This window comes from Anas acuta, chromosome 3, assembly GCF_963932015.1.
Source record: "Anas acuta chromosome 3, bAnaAcu1.1, whole genome shotgun sequence".
In the NCBI taxonomy this organism is placed as follows: Eukaryota; Metazoa; Chordata; class Aves; order Anseriformes; family Anatidae; genus Anas; species Anas acuta.
Window position 1 is genome coordinate 93,534,148 of NC_088981.1, and position 22,743 is coordinate 93,556,890.

The 22,743-nt window shown below is 42.1% G+C and overlaps 1 protein-coding gene across 14 annotated transcripts in view; it reads right to left on the bottom strand.

Annotated features, from left to right (window-relative positions):
* MLIP (muscular LMNA interacting protein) overlaps positions 1–22,743 on the bottom strand; it is a 128,933-nt gene that overhangs the window by 15,588 nt on the left and 90,602 nt on the right. For 10 of the 14 annotated variants that reach the window (XM_068678376.1, XM_068678366.1, XM_068678367.1 and 7 more), the window contains one exon: positions 17,506–17,694. The exons of the other annotated variants lie outside the window; for them this stretch is intronic. In XM_068678376.1, the coding sequence (XP_068534477.1) occupies positions 17,506–17,694 (189 nt within the window). The remainder of the gene's footprint in view (positions 1–17,505; positions 17,695–22,743) is intronic. 14 annotated transcript variants of the gene reach the window in all.

Below are 22,743 nucleotides of genomic sequence, written 5' to 3' on the forward strand. Positions count from 1 at the left end.
TTGCTCCCAATCCACTCTCTCTGCCTAGCCAGTATTTTTGCTTGGGATTGCCTTGGCCCAAATACAGGACCTTGCACTTGGCCTTGTTGAACTTCATGAGGTTCACACAGGTCCACCTCTCAAGCCTGTCCAGGTCCCTCTGGATGGCCCCTTTGTAGAATGCCATCAGATTTGTCAGGCGTAATCTGCCCTTAGTGAAGCCATGTTGGCTGTCATCAATCACCTCCTTGTTTTTCATGTGCTTTAGCAGAGTTTCCAGGAATATCTGCTCCATGACCTAGCCAGTCACAGAGGTGAGACTGACTGGCCTGCAGGTCCCCAGGTTTTACTTTTTTCCCTTTTTAAACACTGCGGTTATGTTTCCCATCTTACAGTCACTGGAAACTTCACCAGACTGCCACAACTTCTCATATGATGGATAGTGGCTTAGTAACTTCATCTGCCAGTTCCCTCAGGACACCCAGATACATCTCATCAGACCCCATGGACTTTGCAAGTTTAGGTTCCTTAGCTGGTCTCAAACCTGATATTCTCATACAGTGGGAAGTTCATCATTCATCCCGTCCCTGCCTTTGCCTTCTGGGTCTTGGACTAAGAGGCTACAGCTCTTGCTCGTGGAGACTGAGGCAAAAAAAGTAATGAATACCTCAGCCGTCTTCATATCCTGTGTAACCAGGTCTCCCATTTCCTTCTGGAGAGGGCTCAGTGTACCTATAGAAGCCTTTCTTGTTGCCCTTGATATCCCTGGCAAAATTTAATTCTAATAGGGCTCATAAAGCTTTAGCTTTCCACTAACACTAATCCACACTGAAAGTAAATTAGGTATTCAAGACTCTTTTAAATATAGTCATTCTTTCTCACTAGGAAAAATTACTAATTTCTTATTATTTCAATGACCAAACATGTTTATTTATACAGGCATAACCAGCAAACACTTTTATAAAACTGTTTCCTGGATAACCACTTTTTCTGAGTACAAGTGTATGAAATCCAGAGTACCAATAAATGGTATATGCCCACATCAGCAGAGAAAGAACTACACTCAACTAGAGAGAGAAAATAAATAATGGAAACAGACAATTTATAATTATGATGTATGCAGTTTCTCTGAAATGACACTATAAAATCACTTTCAAAGATTCAGTCAGTTAAGCAACCAATTCTTTTGCAACTTTCATCTCTCTGCAAGGAAATATAAAGTAGAAGTGGTGATTGTAACAAAGACTAATATTGTGCCTTCAGCCAGGTATGCAGTAGAGCATACTGATTAAATTGCAAACCATTACTATACACAACTGCATTTTTGCTTTTTTAATGCAAAGATTTCCAAACTCTTTCCAGATAGCAGTAAGGACATGCACAACAGGGACAAATAATGCAGACACTGTTCCCTGGCAGGTTCTCCAAGGATAGAGCCCTGGAGAGGCACCAGAGCAAGGTGCAATGGAAAGATTTGCACCTGAATAAGTAGAGGCTACAGGAGCTATAAGTCTTAGTGGTGGAGATTGTTTATCTCAGAGGTAAGTAAAGCTGGTAGGGAACTGGTGAAAACACACAGAGGCCCAGAAGTGCATCAGTTTTCCTTGGGCTGCCCTTTCCCAGGCCAGGTTCAACTGCTCATGCAAGGCTAGTCCAAGAGGGAAATGGTTGAGGAATTTCTGACATTATTTTTCAATTAAAGAGGGCTAGCAACAAGAAAACAAAGCTTTCTGTAAACAATGTGATTTCTTTTGCAGACTTTAATTACTCACTTAGAAAATAAAAATTGTTTCAAAATAATAAATCCTGACCATAACTGGAATATTGTGTTTTCTGACCTAAATGTTTCATTTTGGATAACTTCCATGAAATATTAAAGTGGATTTCATAAACATTGTATTTTGTGGAAATTATAGGAAGAGTCTCCACTTTCTACTGTGGGATAATTGAGTTCTGCAGCTCCTTGCAGAGATAACTTCACTAAAGGTGATGATAGGAGCTGGTTGCCAGGCAGGGTACCAGGCCAATATGGAAGACCCGAGGAATCATATGGAAGACATGAGAATCCTAACCTACACAAGAAATGGAGTAAGGCAGCAGAGGAGACAAGAACTTTCTAATCACACAGCTTAATGTTATCTGCTTTGGATTAGTTCACATAACCCCACTGATGCATTTTGATTTAAGGAGTATTTAAATTTGTTTTCAAATTTTCATTTGTAGTGGAAACAAACCAAATATTTCAGAATTTCCAGCAACACGAACATTTGAAATTTTCTCAGCATATTGACTGTGACCTATTTGTGAACTGACAGAAATCAAGTCATTGCTTAGAAGAGATGGATGCTTCCATGCCTCAGGAAGGAGGTCACTGCTCATTGAATCAGAACAGCTGAAGAACTTTAAACATCACTACTTTCAGATTCCAGGCAAAAGCGTGAAATTAAATGGATTTCAGAGCTGACTTTCCTCCATCACATTTACTTCCCAGACTAGATGCATAATTGAACAAGTCCTGTTCCCTGATTGACTTTCCAATGCAACAAAGATTTTTGACCTTAGATGCTTTAAATCCAAGCCCCAAACTTTGACTGAATCTTCATGAGTATATTATATGTGTAACTGTCAACAAACATATTAAAATTTGTATTAAGATCATATTTACCCTAACTATGAAAATGATAGACACTCTTTACATATGGAGAAAAACAAAAAACAAACAAACAAACAAACAAAAAACCACAAGTATTATAACTTACAATTTATTATATATGATCTCTTTATCAAAGTTCAAATTTTTTTTTCAAACAAACAAACAAAAATAAAACACTTATGCCTTGATATTCATAGCATCTCTGAAACACAGGTAAATACCATCTTCCTTATACCAAGCTGTAAGTACATACTTGGAATTTCACCAGAACCAATTTTATTATACTTTTTTTAAACATAACTGGAAGTGGAGTTAATTAAGGCCATATTTCAGAGTACACATTATATCGATACCTTCAATAAAAGTTAAGTGAATTCTAATTGCACCAATTTTTCCTTTAAAATGTAAAGTTTCCAAAGGTTCATCAGCTTTCGATGTTTTTACTTTTTCTCAATGCCTCAGAAGAGTTATTTACAATCTGAAAAATCAGCAGGAAATTCTCTAGAAACATCTGTGTTCAGTGAGGTCTAAAATACAATTTTCTCTAAAGCTCTGAGTGTTTGAGTGTTTTGGAGTAGCTCCCATTTGTTATGTGTTTGTTTGTTTGTTTGTTTGTTTTTCCTTTTGTGTCTGTGTTTGAATCCACATGCTTTATGACTGGTCTTCACTGCCTTTGATTAAAAGTGTATAATTATCATTTGTTTACCCACTGAATCTTGTTTGATATTTTTCACACAAATTTACTTCTGTTCTTTTTATATTCTTGTATTGTTTTTATTACTATCTTACAAGAAAAGACATGGCCCCAGGTTGCAGTTCCCATTTGCAAAGTATTTATAGAGATTATTTTTAACATTCCCATTTTGCTGGTTTCAGATTCCTACGGATATGGAGTTGTATCCAGTCCCAAATTCAACCATCGATTAGGCTCTTAGCATCAGGAGCAGCCCCCAGGCTATTGCAAGTTTGTCCCCATCACCACAGGACTTGTCATAGAATTAATTCCTTTCAAAAACCAACATTAGAAGCAGATGTTAGGAGTGTTGTGGTATTTGAGTTTCCTTTTCTTGTTGTCCTAAAATGTATTAATCTGAAGATACAGAAGGCTAAGATAAAGATTTCTCAGAAACCAGTTGCTAGCTAGGGCCAGATTTTCTCTTATATTTGATATTGTTGTATGTGTTAAAAACGTCTTCCTGAAATACACTTTGCAGAAAACTATACACAATCATCCTAGAATGCCAGACATAAGTCTGAACTCAAGTTTGAAATTATGTGGAAACTTCTAGGAATTAAGACAAAGTATTATAATGCACGTTTTGGTGTTTGAGAATGCTAATCCAACAGAGGCTGTCTGTGTAAACATGAAGGCAGAAAGTAACAGAAGCAGCTGTGTGTTCCAAGAGGAAGTCTGTACGCTTCTAGGCACAGCATTCCCTGTGCAAATTTTGATTTCTAAGTATGGACAGGGCCTGCTGGGGTTTGATCTTACTGTGTTCATGAAAACAATGGTTTTTTGTGTTTGTTTTCTAAATGAACAGACTTACACGGAAGAAATACCAGGCTTCTACCGTTAACAGCTTCCCCTAGTGGAAATAAAGACAGACAGGCTTTCAAAATTACCTAACTGCCCTGGCCAAAAGCAGTGTTGCAGAAATTGATTTTTTTTTTTTCCCCTTTGGAAGAGCCGTCTCTGCAGGAGTGGGGAGTGGGTAGCAAAACTCTTTCCAGGTGGTGCAAGACTAAGACATCTCCACATTAAGTGCATGCTGCTGTGGCTCCTGTTGAGCCTAAACTACCTCCCTGTTCTGTTGCTAATCTGATGGCTTCAAAGAAAGCAATTGATTACCAAGTTAAGATACTTCTAAAGTGCTTTAGTTTAAATGCTTTTCTTTGAAGATGTGCAGAGCAAGAACTCCAGAGGCATTTTCTGCAGACATTATCAAACTAAGTCCAAAGTAATAGAAATGTCACCTAAGCATGGTATGATTAAAACGGCTCACTAAGCCCAAGGAATGCAATAAAAGAATATACAAAGGAGAGACAGCAATATAAAACATTAATACTTTCCCAGCTAGGAGGTCCAGTTTCTAGCAGAGCAATAATTAACTAGCTTGTTTGCTTCTGATTTTCTTTTCCTATACTAAAGCAATTGTTCTCAGCACAGATAGTGGAAGGATGATCAACCACAACATACTTAACACAAGTACAGATGTGAAAATTCAGCATTTAAATATCAAAGTTCAAAACAGAGAAAGAAATTCACTTCTGGAAATAAAAGCAGCTGGGATGATGTCTGGGAGAAAAGTGCTTTTCCATGGCAACCCTGAAAGGCTGCTGCATTCACAGAATGTCAATTCCCACTATGCAACTATTAATCAAATACAAACTCCAGTGATGTCGTGGTTTAACCCGGCTGGCAGCTAAACACCACGCAGCCGTTCGCTCACCCTCCCCCCTCCCTCTCTGGGACGGGGGAGAGAAATGGAAAGTGAAGCCCGTGAGTTGAGATAAAGACAGTTTAATAAGACAGGAAAATAATAATAACAAAATAATAATAAAAATAATAACAATAATAATACAATGGTGATAATAGGAAAGTAATAATAGTATGTACAAACAAGTGATGCACAATGCAATTGCTCACCACTCGCTGACCGATGCCCAGCCTAACCCCGAGCAGTCCGGCCCCCTCCCCCCAGCTAGCCACCCCTATATATTGTTTAGCATGACGTCAGATGGTATGGAATACCCCTTTGGCTAGTTTGGGTCACCTGTCCTGGGTCTGTCCCCTCCCAGCTCTTACTGCACCCCCAGCCTGCCCGTTGGCAGGACAGAGCAAAAGGCTGAGATGTCCTTGGCTTAGTATAAGCACTGCTCTGCAACAATTAAAGCATCGGGGTGTTATCAGCACTCTTCTCATCCTAAGCCAAAACACAGCATTCCACCAGCTACTAGGAAGAAAATTAATTCTGTGCTAACTGAAACCAGGACATCTATCCACCCCTTATTCCATACCATTTATGTCATGCTCAGGTTACACTCTTTTCCATACATTCTAATTAGTCACCTATAGTAATCATGGTAGTGATAACATACAGTATAATATACTATTTAACATGGTACAATTCAGTTCATGGGCTATTCTCACCCAGTATTAAATCTCCTTGAGGTACACACCGGACCTCTCCGTTCTTTTGCATCACCCACCAAGTGTATCCAGGTCCCTGAGCGAAAACAATTCCACGAATAGGTTTGCCTTTTCCTGAGGCAGGAGTAGCCCAGACTGTTTTACCCAGCATATTTTTTACATGCACTACAGGAACTTTATCCCCATCTACAGTACGTAACAGGTTTGATTGGGCAGGTCCAGCTCGGTTGGTAGATCCCCTAGTATTGACTAACCAGGTGGCCTTTGCTAAATGCGTATCCCAGTTTTTGAACGTCCCAGCGCCCATTGCTTTCAAGGTAGTCTTTAACAGGCCATTGTATCGTTCAACTTTCCCGGAGGCTGGTGCATGATAGGGGATGTGATACACCCATTCAATACCATGTTCTTTGGCCCAAGTGTCTATAAGGTTGTTTCGGAAGTGAGTCCCATTGTCTGATTCTATTCTTTCTGGGGTGCCATGTCGCCATAGGACTTGCTTTTCAAGGCCCAGGATGGTGTTCCGGGCGGTGGCATGAGGCACAGGATATGTTTCCAGCCATCCGGTGGTTGCTTCCACCATTGTAAGTACGTGGCGCTTGCCATTGCGAGTTTGAGGGAGTGTGATGTAATCAATCTGCCAGGCCTCTCCATATTTATATTTCAGCCATCGTCCTCCATACCAAAGAGGCTTTGACCGTTTGGCTTGCTTGATTGCAGCACATGTTTCACAGTCATGAATAACCTGTGCTATAGCGTCCATGGTCAAGTCCACCCCTCGATCACGAGCCCATCTGTATGTTGCGTCTCTACCTTGATGGCCTGAGGTGTCATGGGCCCATCGGGCTATAAATAATTCACCTTTATGCTGCCAATCCAAGTCCACCTGAGCTACTTCAATCTTAGCAGCCTGATCCACCTGCTGGTTGTTTTGATGTTCTTCAGTAGCCCGATTCTTGGGCACATGAGCATCTACGTGGCGTACTTTCACAGCCAGGTTCTCTACCCGAGCAGCAATATCTTGCCACAATGCAGCAGCCCAGATGGGTTTGCCCCTACGCTGCCAGTTGTTTTGCTTCCATTGCTGTAACCATCCCCACAGGGCATTTGCTACCATCCATGAATCGGTGTAGAGATAGAGAACTGGCCATTTTTCTCGTTCAGCAATGTCTAAAGCCAGCTGAATGGCTTTCACTTCTGCAAACTGACTCGATTCACCTTCTCCCTCAGCAGCTTCTGCAACTCGTCGCGTAGGACTCCATACAGCAGCCTTCCATCTCCGATGCTTCCCCACAATACGACAGGACCCATCAGTGAACAGGGCATATTTCTTTTCATTCTCTGGCAACTGGTTGTACAGTGGGGCTTCTTCAGCACGACCCACCTCCTCCTCTGATGATATCCCAAAGTATTTGCCTTCTGGCCAGTCCATGATCACTTCCAATATTCCTGGGCGACTGGGGTTTCCTATTCGAGCCCGCTGAGTAATCAGTGCAACCCACTTGCTCCATGTAGCATCAGTTGCATGATGCGTAGAGGGGACCCTTCCCTTGAACATCCAGCCTAGTACCGGCAATCGGGGTGCTAGGAGGAGCTGCGCTTCAGTACCGACCACCTCCGAAGCAGATCGAACTCCTTCATATGCTGCCAATATCTCCTTTTCAGTTGGAGTATAGCGGGCCTCAGATCCTCTGTATCCCCGACTCCAAAACCCCAGGGGCCGACCTCGAGTTTCCCCAGGTTCTTTCTGCCAGAGGCTCCAGGTGGGGCCGTTCTCCCCGGCTGCAGTGTAGAGCACATTCTTTACATCTGGTCCTGTTCGAACTGGCCCAAGGGCTACTGCATGGACTATTTCCTGCTTGATTTGTTCAAAGGCTTGTCGTTGTTCAGGGCCCCATTCAAACTCATTCTTCTTACGGGTTACTTGGTAGAGCGGGTTTACAATCAGACTGTAATTTGGGATGTGCATTCTCCAAAACCCCACAACACCTAGGAAAGTCTGTGTTTCTTTTTTGTTAGTTGGTGGAGACATAGCTGTTATTTTGTTGATCACATCCATTGGGATTTGACGACGTCCATCTTGCCATTTTATTCCTAAAAACTGGATCTCTCGTGCAGGTCCTTTGACTTTATTCTGTTTTATGGCAAAACCGGCTTTCAGAAGGATTTGGACTATTTTCTTCCCTTTCTCGAAAACTTCCTCTGCTGTGTCACCCCACACAATAATGTCATCGATGTACTGCAGGTGTTCAGGAGCTTCCCCCTGCTCTAGCGCAGACTGGATCAGCCCATGGCAAATGGTAGGGCTGTGTTTCCACCCCTGGGGCAGCCTATTCCAAGTATATTGGACTCCCCTCCAAGTGAAGGCAAATTGTGGCCTGCACTCTGCTGCTAGAGGGATGGAGAAAAATGCATTAGCGATATCAATTGTGGCGTACCACTTGGCTGCCCTCGATTCAAGTTCATACTGAAGTTCCAGCATGTCCGGCACTGCCGCACTCAGTGGTGGCGTGACTTCGTTCAGGCCACGATAGTCCACTGTTAGTCTCCACTCGCCATTAGACTTTCGCACTGGCCATATGGGGCTATTGAAAGGTGAATGGGTCTTGCTGATCACTCCTTGGCTCTCCAATTGACGAATTAGCTTATGGATGGGAATCAGGGAGTCTCGGTTAGTGCGATATTGCCGCCGGTGCACAGTTGTGGTAGCAATTGGCACTTGCTGTTCTTCGACCCTCAGCAACCCCACAACAGAGGGGTCCTCTGAGAGACCAGGCAAGGTAGATAATTGTTTAATGCCCTCTGTCTCTAAGGCAGCTATACCAAAAGCCCACCGGAACCCTTTTGGGTCCTTGCAATATCCTCTTCTAAGATAGTCTATGCCAAGGATACATGGAGCATCCGGGCCAGTCACAATGCGGTGCTTTTCCCACTCATTCCCAGTCAGACTTACTTCAGCCTCCAATACAGTCAACTGCTGAGATCCTCCTGTCACTCCACAAATATAGATGGGCTCTGGTCCTTTATAGCTCGATGGCATTATAGTACATTGTGCACCGGTGTCTACTAAAGCCTTATACTTCTGTGCGCGTGATGTGCCAGGCCATCGAATCCACACAGTCCAATAAACTCGATTGTCCCTTTCCTCCCCCTGGCTGGAGGCAGGGCCCCCCTAATCCTGGTCAGAATCTTCTTCGTTTCTGTGTTTGAAGGATTGTCTGCTGGAAGTTGGAGCAGCAAACTTTTCGGAGAATCCTTTTTTCCTGATTGTTTTCTTTTGCAACTCACGTACCCGTGCCTCTAGGGTCGCGGTAGATTTTCCATCCCATTTCCTCATGTCCTCTCCATGGTCTCGTAAGTAAAACCACAGGGTGGCACGGGGTGAGTACCCACTATATCGTCTTCCTTGTGTGGGTGAACGCCTACCCCTGATAGCTGAGACACTGCTTTGTACAGGTGCGGAGGAGAATAATCTCTCTTCAAGTTGGTGAAACTTTTCAGAAAGTGTTTTCTCCCAGGTGTTCTCTTTTGGTCGGTGGACACTGGTTGGTTCAGGTGGGGAGGACAATAGATTCTCTTCAAGTTGGTGAACCTTTTCAGAAAGTTTCTCCACAGCTGAGACGCAGGCCTGTAAGGAAGAGGAGAGACTTTCTTCGTACTGCCGGAGTTGTTTAGCCGCTTCATCCACTGTGGGTTCCTCATCCTCTTTCCAGGCCATTACTGCCAATGAGCTGGCATATGATGATGGTGCACTCCGTACAAACTTCCGCCACATGGGTCGTGTACACTTGACTGCATCTGGATCTTTGGATGTTTGTGTCTGGTCTGGATCCTCATAAATCACTTCCCGTACGGCTAATTCCCTCAGGTACTGGATTCCCTTCTCCATAGTGGTCCACTTGCCTGGTACACATAAAATATCTTCCTTGAAGGGATACCTTTCCCTCACAGCTGAGAGGAGACGCCTCCAGAGGCTGGTGGGTCGTGCTCCATCTGCAATTGCTTTGTCAATGCCGGCGTCTCGAGCAAGGGATCCCAACCGTCTGGCTTCCCTGCCGTCTAATTCCACACAATTGGCTCCAGAGTCCCAGCACCGGAGCAGCCAGGTGACAAGCTGCTCACCTATACAGCGACCAAAATCTTTTCGCACATCTCGTAGCTCGCGCTCGTTTAGGCTTCGGGTAGTTACTGTTGCTCTTTCGGCATCCTCATCTTCCTCCTCCTGAATCCTTGATGGCCCAGCGTCGTCATCATCTTCGTCATCTCTATACTTAGTTTTGGCAGAAGCCTTACCTGGATTGGCAGAAGACTCTCTGCGTTCTAAACGACTTGAATTTCTGTACCATATTTTCACCTTCTCTACAGGGGCAGCTTGCACTGCTACTGCTCGTTTCTCTGACTTTGTTACAGGGTCTGCCACAGGGGTTGGAATGCCCTCTGCAGGGGCAGCTTGCACTGCTACAGCTCGTTTCTCTGACCCCGTTACAGGGATTGGAATACCCTCTGCAGGGTCAACTTGCACTGCTACAGCTCGTTTCTCTGACACGGCCACAGGAGCTGGAGCGGCTGCCGGAGCTGGAGCAGTTGCAGGAGCTGGGACTGGAGCAGCAGTAGGAGCTGGAGCTGGAGCGGCTGCAGGAGCTGGAGCTGGAGCGGCTGCAGGAGCTGGAGCTGGAGTGGCTGCAGGAGCTGGGACTGGAGCAGCTTCAGGAGCTGGGACTGGAGAAGTTGCAGGAACTGGGACTGGAGCGGCTGCAGGAGCTGGAGCTGGAGCGGCTGCAGGAGCTGGAACTGGGGCGGCTGCAGGAGCTGGAGCTGGGGCGGCTGCAGGAGCTGGAACTGGAGCGGCTGCAGGAGCTGGAACTGGAGCGGCTGCAGGAGCTGGGACTGGAGCGGCTGCAGGAGCTGGGACTGGAGCGGCTGCAGGAGCTGGGACTGGAGCGGCTGCAGGAGCTGGAACTGGAGCGGCTGCAGGAGCTGGGACTGGAGCGGCTGCAGGAGCTGGGACTGGAGCGGCTGCAGGAGCTGGGACTGGAGCGGCTGCAGGAGCTGGGACTGGAGCGGCTGCAGGAGCTGGGACTGGAGCGGCTGCAGGAGCTGGGACTGGAGCGGCTGCAGGAACCGGAGCTGGAGCGGCTGCAGGAACCGGAGCTGGAGCGGCTGCAGGAACCGGAGCTGGAGCGGCTGCCGAGTCCACCGTAGGGGTCACAGTGGCCGTTGGATCTGTCACAGGGCTTGGAGTGGCCGCAGGGTCTGTCACTAAGTTGATAGCAGTATCAATGGCAGCTCGATAGGCATGAGCCAGGCCCCAGCACGTTACAATGATTTGTGTTACTTTAGAACTGCCAGAATCATGACACCTTTTTTTCAAGCATTCTGCCAGTTTTTGAGGATTTTGCCATTGTTCAGGGGTGAATTTCCAACACACTGGGGGTGCCAACTGCTCTAGATGCCTGCCCATATCCGCCCATACTCCCTGCCACCCACAACTATCCTGCCTCCGGGCACATCTCCGGAAGAGCTTCCCAAGTAGTTGTTTAACTATAAGCAGAATCTGAAGTGCATTCATGAGGCAGAACAACAAGACTATGGTACTCTGAGTATTCCAGAAATATTCAATATCTTGGAGAGCTATTGTGACAAGCTCAGGGGATAAGAGGGTGGTGAAGGAGGAAGGCAGAGTGACCCAGGAGGATACAGGGGTGGTGAAGGAGAAAGGGAGAGTAAGCAAGTAAGGAAAAATATCCTCCCCTTTCCCCTCCACAGATTGACTCCCTAATGGAAAAAAACAATAGGTATAATTGCTAACAGTTTCCAAGATACTGTTTCCAAAGTACAGAGTCGACGATGTTACTGAATACAAATAACAAGTTAGAGTCATGACCAGGTACCTTATCGTCTCATAAGCCATTGCTACAACACACAGCACCATAATGATCTGAAACCAGGGCCCGGAGAGGATAAACAACACGACAGAGAGCAAATACGGAAAATAATATACTATAATACTCAATTTGGAAAACAGGCGCAGCAGAGTTGAGATTAAAGCAATCAGCATCATGACAAGTGACTATTAAGCAGGTCTAATCCTTACACCAATTTTAGTTTAACACACTCTGGTCAGATCTGCCGTTATCTCAACCTTTCGGGCCCCACGTTGGGCGCCAAAAAGGCTGTCGTGGTTTAACCCGGCTGGCAGCTAAACACCACGCAGCCGTTCGCTCACCCTCCCCCCTCCCTCTCTGGGACGGGGGAGAGAAATGGAAAGTGAAGCCCGTGAGTTGAGATAAAGACAGTTTAATAAGACAGGAAAATAATAATAACAAAATAATAATAAAAATAATAACAATAATAATACAATGGTGATAATAGGAAAGTAATAATAGTATGTACAAACAAGTGATGCACAATGCAATTGCTCACCACTCGCTGACCGATGCCCAGCCTAACCCCGAGCAGTCCGGCCCCCTCCCCCCAGCTAGCCACCCCTATATATTGTTTAGCATGACGTCAGATGGTATGGAATACCCCTTTGGCTAGTTTGGGTCACCTGTCCTGGGTCTGTCCCCTCCCAGCTCTTACTGCACCCCCAGCCTGCCCGTTGGCAGGACAGAGCAAAAGGCTGAGATGTCCTTGGCTTAGTATAAGCACTGCTCTGCAACAATTAAAGCATCGGGGTGTTATCAGCACTCTTCTCATCCTAAGCCAAAACACAGCATTCCACCAGCTACTAGGAAGAAAATTAATTCTGTGCTAACTGAAACCAGGACAGGTTGAAAACAGGACAGTAGGAGATTGGATGGTGAAGTAAACACCACTGATTTCATTAAAAAAAAAAAAAATCCTTTTAAATATTCTGCTTACATGTGAGCCTGCAGACCTGAAAATAATTATGGAAGGCTGACCCTTCCAACATGACAATACTCAGTGATTTCAATAAAACTCCATTAAGGCCCAGGAAAAGCAATGAAATTGGCTTGAGCCCAGACTCGTATATTAAAGAAAATTAGTCCTCTGCAAGACTGGTCCTGTGACCTCTTCTCATGTGTCTGATAAGGTACAAAAAAGGCCATTTTTTAACATTTCCCATACCTCTTTAAAAAACATCTTCCTTCCAACCCATTTTCAAGACACTGTTGCTAAACATTTAAACAACGGGGAGACTTTTGGAGGGACATACATGAACTGTGTACTCATCCCTTGCTGACAGAAACAGAAAAGGGAGTTTGAAAGTCAAGAGGTGCAAAGAGGCAGTCTTTCATTATGAGAGCTGCCCCATCCCCATCCCTGCCTTTCCACTAGGACAGTTCATTGCCTTCTACTTCAAAATGACTACCAGCACCCAAAATGTCTGACCTGGGCTCTCTGCCCTGGCAGATATTTATGGCAGTAGTGTCTTCATGTTCTTCTGAGCTTCTGCAGCTGACCTGATGGCTAGAAAAGAAACAAACATCTCTTTTCTCTTAACAGAGTGGATGGCTCAGGTAGAGCCTGCAGGAGAAGGGACTGGGGCTGATCCCCTTCAAAGGATCAACAATGGGAATTGACACCTGGAAAATGGAAGCTCATGTTCATCAGGCCACATGCTGTCCTGATTTCTTCCACACAACACAGTCCTCTGTTAAAGGCTTAGGGACTGCCAGAGGAATCAAATTTTGAAATCATGGGTCTAAACAGCTCAGGCTGTCTGTCACTACAAGAGTTGCAGTCTCATGCACCTTTCAGAGCTATTTTATTCCAATGAAAGAGAAAAGGAACTTTTAATATATAAAGATCAACTCATGTAACTATTTTATTCCAGAAGATACCAGAACAGGACTCCTGTTTGCTTTAATTGGTCTGTTAAGTAAGAGAAAAAGACCCAGTCACCCACAGTCCATCATAGTAGTATGTCCAGTGGTAACTGTGTCAAAGCTGTCACTTTTCAAGACCAAGGAGTGTAGAAATCCTGTCAGAGCTATCTTTCAGCTTCATCTGTGTAATTTCATCAGCTATAAAGGTGCAGGTACATGGTGGGTCTTCAAACAAAAACAGCTCAGTGCTGGGTCTAATCTTCCTGAACAACAGCACAGTACCCTTTCAGTACAGCATTTCAGATAGTCAGCTGCCATTATTTTACACCCTGAGCCAACAAATGAAATGATACCGATTATAGGAGCTCACCATATCTACCCTCCCTCTTACAAGTAACAGAAGGTTATCATTCTGTTTTGTTGTTGCTGTTTAGTTTAGTTTAGTTTGTTCTTTTAATAAAAAATAAAAAAATAAATAAATCTGAGCAAATATTTGTATAAGGTAATTTTCAAGTGAAAGTGCAGATGGAAATTATCAAGTCTACTCACTCTCACATCCTATCCATTGTCAATAGTATATTTGCAACATATTTTAAATGTACGAAAGAATTCATTGCAGTGAACTTTGCCCTCTAGTGGAAGATGGAGCAAAATGCAACACATTGCTAGCAATACAATTTCCTTCTTAGTACTCTTGGACGGTTCATTGAGATAAAACTTTAATTATGTTTACATACAGAAATTAGACTAATGTGTATATACATCTGGACACGGAGCATGTTTTTACTGGATGGCTGGAGTATCATGCAATCACAGAATATGCTGAGTTGGATGTGACCCACAAGGATCATGGAGTCCAAGTCATGGCAAGTCATGGCTCATCTTATCCCTTAACCCAAAGGATGATGACTGGAGAGGGGGGACCCTAAGAAATCTGCAGATACGATAGTCCAGGTTTAGTAGAGAATAAAAAGAAATTTCTTAAATATTTATGCCTTTTACATAACAGGTCTAATAAGTTTAAGTTTCAATAGCTGATACTCTGTCTACTGTGCTAAGTTTTCTATTACTATTTGTATTTCTATTACTATTACTATTTCTATTACTGTTTCTATTTCTATTTCTATTTGTAACAAACTAAACTTTTTTTTTTTTTTTTTTTTTTTTTTTTTTAATGAATAGCTCAAACCTTTGTGTGGTACAGGAGACAGGATCACTGCATGTTTTTTATCTACATATATTGACTTATATTAAAAATCAATCATGTGAATAACACCAAAATCAAACTTCCTTTGATCACCAAGGAACATTAATGCTGTAGACCAAAACAGAACCATTAAAAATATTTTTAAATGGTGAATAGTTCCTGCTTGTGTAAATAAAAATCTGTTTCTATTAAACAAGTCCAATATTAAAATATGATTATTCTGTTTCCTAAACCATTGGGCCACACCCACTTGGAGGGTGACATTAATTTAGAAATGCAATGCATTTTACTGAAGCTATTTACTAGCAAGTTTTATTTTCACTAATAATGGTTAACTTTATAGGTTCCCATGGGTTTTCACTAAATCTAAAAGCTAGGAACCTAATTCACTTACATAAGATGGATGATGATTGGAAGTTAATCAGAAGCCCAAATATGTGAACTTTTTTGCATGAATCCTCAGAGCAAGTCGTTGTTAGGGCCTCATCTAAAACACAGAACTCCCAGTTAACTTGCCAACAATAACATAACCATTCAAAATGTCACTGCTCAAAAAAAAAAAAAAAAGTTAAATTAAAGAACCATCTGAGCTTTTCTTTAATAGAATATAGCACTCAGTGAATTATAGGCTATGGATGATTGGATGATGATGCTCAACCCTGGAAAGTTTCAGACTTAAAGAGAGCCCAAGTCCAAAATGAAAATGAGAATATATAAATATATTTATTAATATAAAATAAAATAAGAGCTCTTTACAAATATACGAAGCTTACAGAAAAATTCTGTGATATACCTCTGCTAACACTCAAAAACGATCCAAGTATGGGAGACAGTTTATGATGTATGAAGAATGGGAGAAATCAAAGAGATGATGTAACTCTTGGATTTATATTGTACAGGAAGAACCTGTTGACATCAAAGTGGAGTGCCTACATTTATCAATTTGAAAAACTCACAAAGGTTGCTTGGAAAAAAAAATTAGTTGAGATAAAACTTGCAGATGAATAGGCCTTGTAATGATCCCTGTATGGGTAGAACGCAAATATACAGGCTGAGCTATGACCTCTGCATTCAAAGGAAGAGTTTTGGGGTGCATGGTGCTATGAGAACTCAGAAACAGCAAAAATGTCCATATTTAATAAATTATTCAGCAAGAATATCCCTGTTTGATAAAACTACTAACTTGAAATTAACAACAACAACAAAAAAAAACCACAATCTTTGTAGTCTTCAGACAACTCCCTGATTTATTCACCTTCCTATATAAATCTAAAACACTGAGTTTCTAGCGGTGTTTTCATTATCAACAGCTAAAACCCATCTTCATTATAAAAATCGGCTTCAGCAGTCTCATGAACTGTTTGTTTGTTCATGTAAATGGCCTGCAATGCACCAGGACAGTTATTGAAAAATATTTGATGATAAAATCACTACTGCCTAAATAAACATGTCAGCCTAGCTTAGTAAAAATTAAAATAGAGAACAAAACCCAGCCTAGCAGATGTGAAAAGGTGGTTTTCCCAAGATGATTCAAAGACAGAATGGAAGGGTGTTGTTTTTTTTAATTACTATTGTTATTTTCTGTCCATCCCAATACATGAGTGAAACAGTAAATTTTACTATTAGTCCCACAGGACAGTAGGGGATAACATGGGACACTCTTTATGTTGTCTATTAACCCAAATTCTGTTTATAATTAATGGGGATAGAAAGACATTTTCAGATGCTTCCTTCAGATTCTAACTACTGATCAGCACATGTTTTCTGTGGAGATGCTACTTCTCTCCATAGCTGTCTCATCTCCAAGTGGACCTGAAACTAGTCATGTGGATTTAACCTTCGTGTTCCCCTGCTGAGGAAACTTTGGTGTAACCTAAAGAAACAACACTTAATGTCTGTGTTTTAAACTCTTGTACTCCAAATAAAGTGCACCATACATTTCAGAGTGAAATCATCTCTGCCAGAATGAAGGACAGAGTGTTTGCAGACATGTTCTCTGCTGGAAAAATAGGATATAGACAGGATGTATCTGAGTGGTCCAAACATCATGTCTTCTTTGGGCTTCCATATCTGAAGCTTTTCTGACAGTAGGCTGGGGCTTTCTTGGGATATTATAAGGACCTCATTCCAACAGCTCTTTGAAAATACCTCAGTTAAGATTTAGGGCCCAGTATTTGGCCTTGTAAAGCTTATTAGGTAGCCCCGTCACCCACACACCTTGGTCTACTGACATTTTGTCTAATTCCTTCATTGCTGCTTCAGAGAAGATGGAAATGTCAGTAAGGGTGTGATTCCTGTTGTGCTGGCAAGAGACAACTGCTTGTCAGAATGATAGAAAAAGCTACTGGAAAAAGTTCATATTTCTCTCAAGTTAGTCTCCCTTCCCTCAGTCCCCAAGAATACAGATCATTACTTTGGTATGGGTAAATGTTAAAGGACTTGAGCATGAGGGATGACAGATTATTTCTCCTTCAGAGAAACATCATAAATGAAGAGTGGAGGAGCCCTGTCCTAGCTGGTCTGGAGGAAGTAAACCCCAGCAGAAGTTCATTGAGGGAAGGAAAAGCAGTACTATCTCCAGGGACTGGAGACATGGGCTCTTCTGACAAGCATCTCCCAGACCATCCACTGGCACTGAATCCTAATCACCCATCTAGATTCTGCCTAGATTTAAAGGGATAAAAGGCTGACAATACTCTTGAGTCACACCACACTTGACGCTCACCTTATTGTACAAAGAGTTGTGACAGTAAGGGCTATAAGGATTCTCATGAACATCACACATGATGGCGGACAAGTGGCTGAAAGGTCCAGGGTTTAAACAGTCAGCAAGGGAGACCCACAGAGGATGCAAAGGGGACTTATTTGGAGGGATCATTTTAGTAGGATACAGAGGGTGTAGGAGAACAGTCTCCTATAGAGGAGAAAAAAAAAAAAAAAAAGAAAGAAAAAAAAAAAAGCTCAACGGATGCGGAAATTTAGATCAAAGGATGAAAAAAAAAAAAAAAAAAAAAAAAAGCTTTGGGCATAAAGCTTAGACCCTGTTTACATTTTTTATGGCTTGATAATTAACTTGGAAAGATAATGTACCTTCATGCCAATAAAATGGCTCGACACTAAGCACTTTTATCGGCATGTCCATGCCAACCAATACCTACAAACACACACACAGAGAAGTAAAACTGCTGCAGATATCCCATTAAAGCTGTTATGTTTATAATGGGGCCCAGCGCATCACCCTCCTGCAGTTCAGTTAATGTTACGGTGACAGAAAAGGAAAGCCCAGAAGGATCTTGTGTTAAAATACAATGGACATGCTCTGGGGAGGTTTTCTGAGAGCATGTTTTGGTAGTAAAACCAGCCTGAAAACAAATACAAAAGATGCAAAAGAATGCTTGTATTATCTAAATACTAACAGGAACACCTCAGGCTTTTTGACAAGTTTTTAACAAGCCTTTCCAGACATTCAAAAGTTAATCTGGGGAAGATGCTCACACAACGGCATTCACTACTGAAAGCTGTCAACAATAGTGGTTTTGGAAAAAATAAAAATAAAAACGTATGTGCTGTTTGCATGTAAAGCAGATAAAAACCTTTTAAACAACTGATTTTTAAAAGGTTTGGGATAGATGCAGGAAGGGTACTCAGATTTTGGCACCAGTCTTATGCTTAGGTTTTGTCAAGGTCATTGACACAATACATCCTGAAGTCTCACCCATTTGGCTGGCTGAGTCTTCACCAGACTGTGCTGTTATTGTGACTTTAACCTCCAAATTTAGAAAATTTGTGACAAGAAAATTAGCTCCAGCAGAAGCTAATGTATTGCCCAAAGAAAAGAGTGAGCATGAGCAAACGATGGATCAGAGGCCTGGCAGCAATGAGAGTGGTTGGAGGTGACCAGGAAACCATCACTCAGCATTGACCTTGCCTCCTGGTGCTCCTCTTCAGCATCACCGACTCTACTTCTGTTAATGATGTTTGGCAAACTGGCCTCACAGCTTCATGACAAATATAGCTAATACCTCTTCAGTGCAATCTTGCTTTTCTGTTGCCCAAAGTGCTTTATTTTTAATGACACATGAGTCTGTGCCCATGATCATTCATTAATATTTGTAAACATATGAATTCTCTAGCATTCATTATGAGCTGTTTTCACATTACTATGTAACAAAAAACCCCAGTTTTCCCAGACAAAAAAAAAGATTCAGTTTCTCCAGTTTTAAATTGAAACTTTTGTGAAGCCATCATGTCGGTGCTTCTCACAAATTATATATACTTCTGGGATATTTTTTCTTTTATATTTTATCTCTTTTGAACAAATTGAAGATTACTTGCAAAATTCCTGAAACATTACTGAGATGTACCAGGCACAAGGAAAAATATGATTAATTTCTCATGGTAGGGAAATTACCACCTCCAGTAACGGCACCTAAATATGTGACTAATTTAATTATGTCAGCTTGAAACCACAGCAATATTAAGCTCTGTCTATAACAAGCATTTGACTTTGACATATCTACTGAATAGCACACTATTAGTTACATATTTTTCCTTATGAGGAAAAAAATAAATAGTCAATATAAGGTAATATGAGGAAATAAAGTACAACAAAACAAAACAAAACAAAACAAAAAGGACTTTTACTGGCTCACTAGAGTGAGCTAGTGTATATAGCTAGTTATGCTATATACAGCATAACTAATACAGATAAAAAGAGCTAGCCACGAACTGTAACTCTACATCCTTTTCAGATGATCTTTACCTTCATAGAAATCTCTTTTTGTCTCTTGGTCTCGAAAAATAACGGCACATCATTTCAATATTTTTAACATGAAAGTTCATTCAAAGTAAAACTATGTATTATTTTATCACTTTGCACAGTATCATTCAACATATGTAGAGCAATATGAAATGAAGATTAATAATGAAAAGAAATATATATTACTATGGATTATCTGCATGAAAACAGCTGTCTGCTAAAGCAAAAATTATTATTTTTGTTGAACAGGAAATACTTTTTTTCACATGAGAAGTTTTATCAATGAAGTGAAAAATAAACAAGCTATTCTCTGTCATGCAAAAAAACTGTTCAACAGAGGGAGGTGAAGCTGAAGGTCAGCAGTTACAGCTGACTGCATCGTTTTGTCTCAAACCCAATGTCACACACAGGGCTACTAGTACTCAGTGTCACACTGGCAGGCTGGCAGGGAGGGGCAGTATTGTGGAGGTCTAAGAAAAAATCACAAGAGAGACATTAATAAATCTGATACTGTCTGGAACCTCAGCTAACCTGTGTCAACAAGGGTATTAGAATGAAAAGGAAAGAAAATGCAGATAGAGGGAACCGTCTGCAGGCTGAACAACCCCAACTCCCTCAGCCTGTCCTCATAGGAGAGGTGCTCCAGCCCTCTGATCATCCTTGTGGCCCTCCTCTGGACTCTCTCCAATACACTCATGTCTTTGTTGTGCTGAACGCAGAACTCCAGGTGGGGTCTCACAAGAGAAGAGCAGAGGGGGACAATCGCCTCTCTCATCCTGCTGGCCACACTTCATTTGATGCAGCCCAGAATACGGTTGGTTTTCTGGGCTGCAAGCACACATTGTTCGGTGTCCTCATAAGCTACCAAACCTTTGGTTGGAGATAAACACTGCAATTTTCAAGCAGTTGTGTTGGCACTGAGCCCAGTGTCACAGGCAGTGCTGCAGCCCTGTCACTAGAAGCCATCAGGAGAGCTTTAGAGAAAGATTGTGAACATCCTCCTGCGGGCACCAAATTCTTCTCCACTCACAAGGAACTTATATCAGCACTATAAACCTACTCTGAGAAGCAAAAGCTGAAATCACGACTGTATGCTGTGATGATCAGCACTGTAGTGTTTTCCCCAGATTTGGCTACTCTTGTATTATTATATTAGACCACCTCTAGAATCGTATAACCTTTTCTCACACAAACAAAATCAGTTTCTGTTAAGTCAATGAATCCATCTGAATAAAGGGCTAAGTGGTAATTTTTTCGCAACAAAGATGTCTTAATATATATATCTACTTATATTTCTTCATGTCCAAAGAAGAGCAACAAAGCTGGTAAAGGGTCTAGAGAGCAAGTCTTACAAGGAGTGGCTGAGGGAACTGGAGTTGTTTAGCCTGGAGAAAAGGAGGCTCAGGGGAAATAATATCACACTCTACAATTGCCTTAAAGGAAGTTATAGTGAGGTGGGGACAGGGCTCTTCTCCCAAGCAATAGGGCTCTTCTCCCAAGTGATAAGATGAGGGGAAATGGCTTCAAGCTGTGCCAGGGGAGGTTTAAGTTGGATATTAGGAAAAATTTCTTCACCAAAAGGGTTTGTGCAGCATTGGAACAGACTGCCCAGGAAGGTGATTGAGTCACCGTCCCTGGAGGTCTTCAAGAAATGTGTAGATGTTAAACTTAGTAGCATGGTTTAGTGGTGAACTTGTCAGTGCTTGATTAAAGGTTGGACTTGATGGTCTTAGAGGTCTTTTTCAACCTGAATGATTCTGTGATTCTCTGATATATAAATATAAAAAATAATTTTGACTTGAACAACCACATGTATTCATTTACCACATTTAATCATGCATCATACCCTCAGTCCTTCAGTAATACAATCCTTAAGTAATTTATACCATACACACTTAGCAATTCAAGATCTGCAAAACATCATATATAGATATTATTGTTCTCCATATATACAATAGCTCTGAAAAGTTGCAGACCTGGGACTTTGTAGTTCTGTTTTCAAGTCAGGTTAGCCATGCCTGGATACCTAGTGTCCAAAAACCATTTTCCAAAATGACAGAGATTGATTGGCCTCCAGGATTATCTTCAAATGTCGGAAAGCATCCAAGTAGGGCAATAACACCAGATCTGTCTTTGTCTACAGATACAGGTGATTGAGTCATTCCTTCATCAGTGAAACTACAGGCTGCAGAATCAGTGCCCAGCCCTAATGAAGGGAGATCTGAACTGATTGTTTTTGCAGCAGTTGCCTGCTGAGATGTCCTAGGCCAAAAGTTCTTTAGCAGAAACTCCTGATCATCTCTCCTTTTCTCTCACCCCGGTGGAATGGCACCGTGCTTTTGGTATCAGAAGGCTTTCAGTAAGTTCCAGCATGAGAAGCTCACTGTAAACTCACCTGTCATCTCTGAAGTGAAGTGAATATTCACTGCAAACCTCACAAGCTCAGAGACAAATCATAAATGTTTTATATTTTTTTTTCTTCTGCTTTTATAAGAAGCAAAAATGGCATGAAAATCTCTGAGTCTGAACAAGAGGTTTACAGCCTAAAAAGTCTGAAATGATTTCCTAACTCTGCCCACTCCTCCTTCGCTGTTCAGGCACATTATTCCCAAATGACAAATTTCTAATTGTTATTTAACTGAAGCAGCTGAGGTGCATTCATTAATCCATGGACTCGTTAACATATGTGGATGGAAAGCAAAAATTTAAAACAAGCAAAAGTGTTCAAGACTGTGTTCATCCCCTAAGAGTGAATAGTGGGTAAAGATCCATGAAATGGCTGAGCCAGACTGACCACTCTCTGCTCCCAAGAGTGGTGGCCTTGTTTCCAACCCTCCTTTGTCCTTCCTGAGCTTGGAAGAACACTTTCCCAAGCTACCTCACTTCTTCATATAACCAGTCAGAAAAAATTCTCATCCCCCTTACCAACCGCGCCAAGAGAAAACACTTTTTGGTTTGGGTTGTCGGTTTGTTTGATTGATTGTTTGTTTGTTTGTTTTTTGCTGTGTTAATTTACTACCATGTTACAATGATGACTTAGAATCATAGAATCACAGAATTATTGATGTTGGAAAAGACCTCTAAGATCATCATGTCTAACTATTAACCTGGCACTGCCAAGTCCACCTAAATTTAGCTCCCAGGACACAGACCAGTCAAAGTGAGGGATTTGAGAAGAAGGAAACCTTTCTGTCAGGAGCAGGG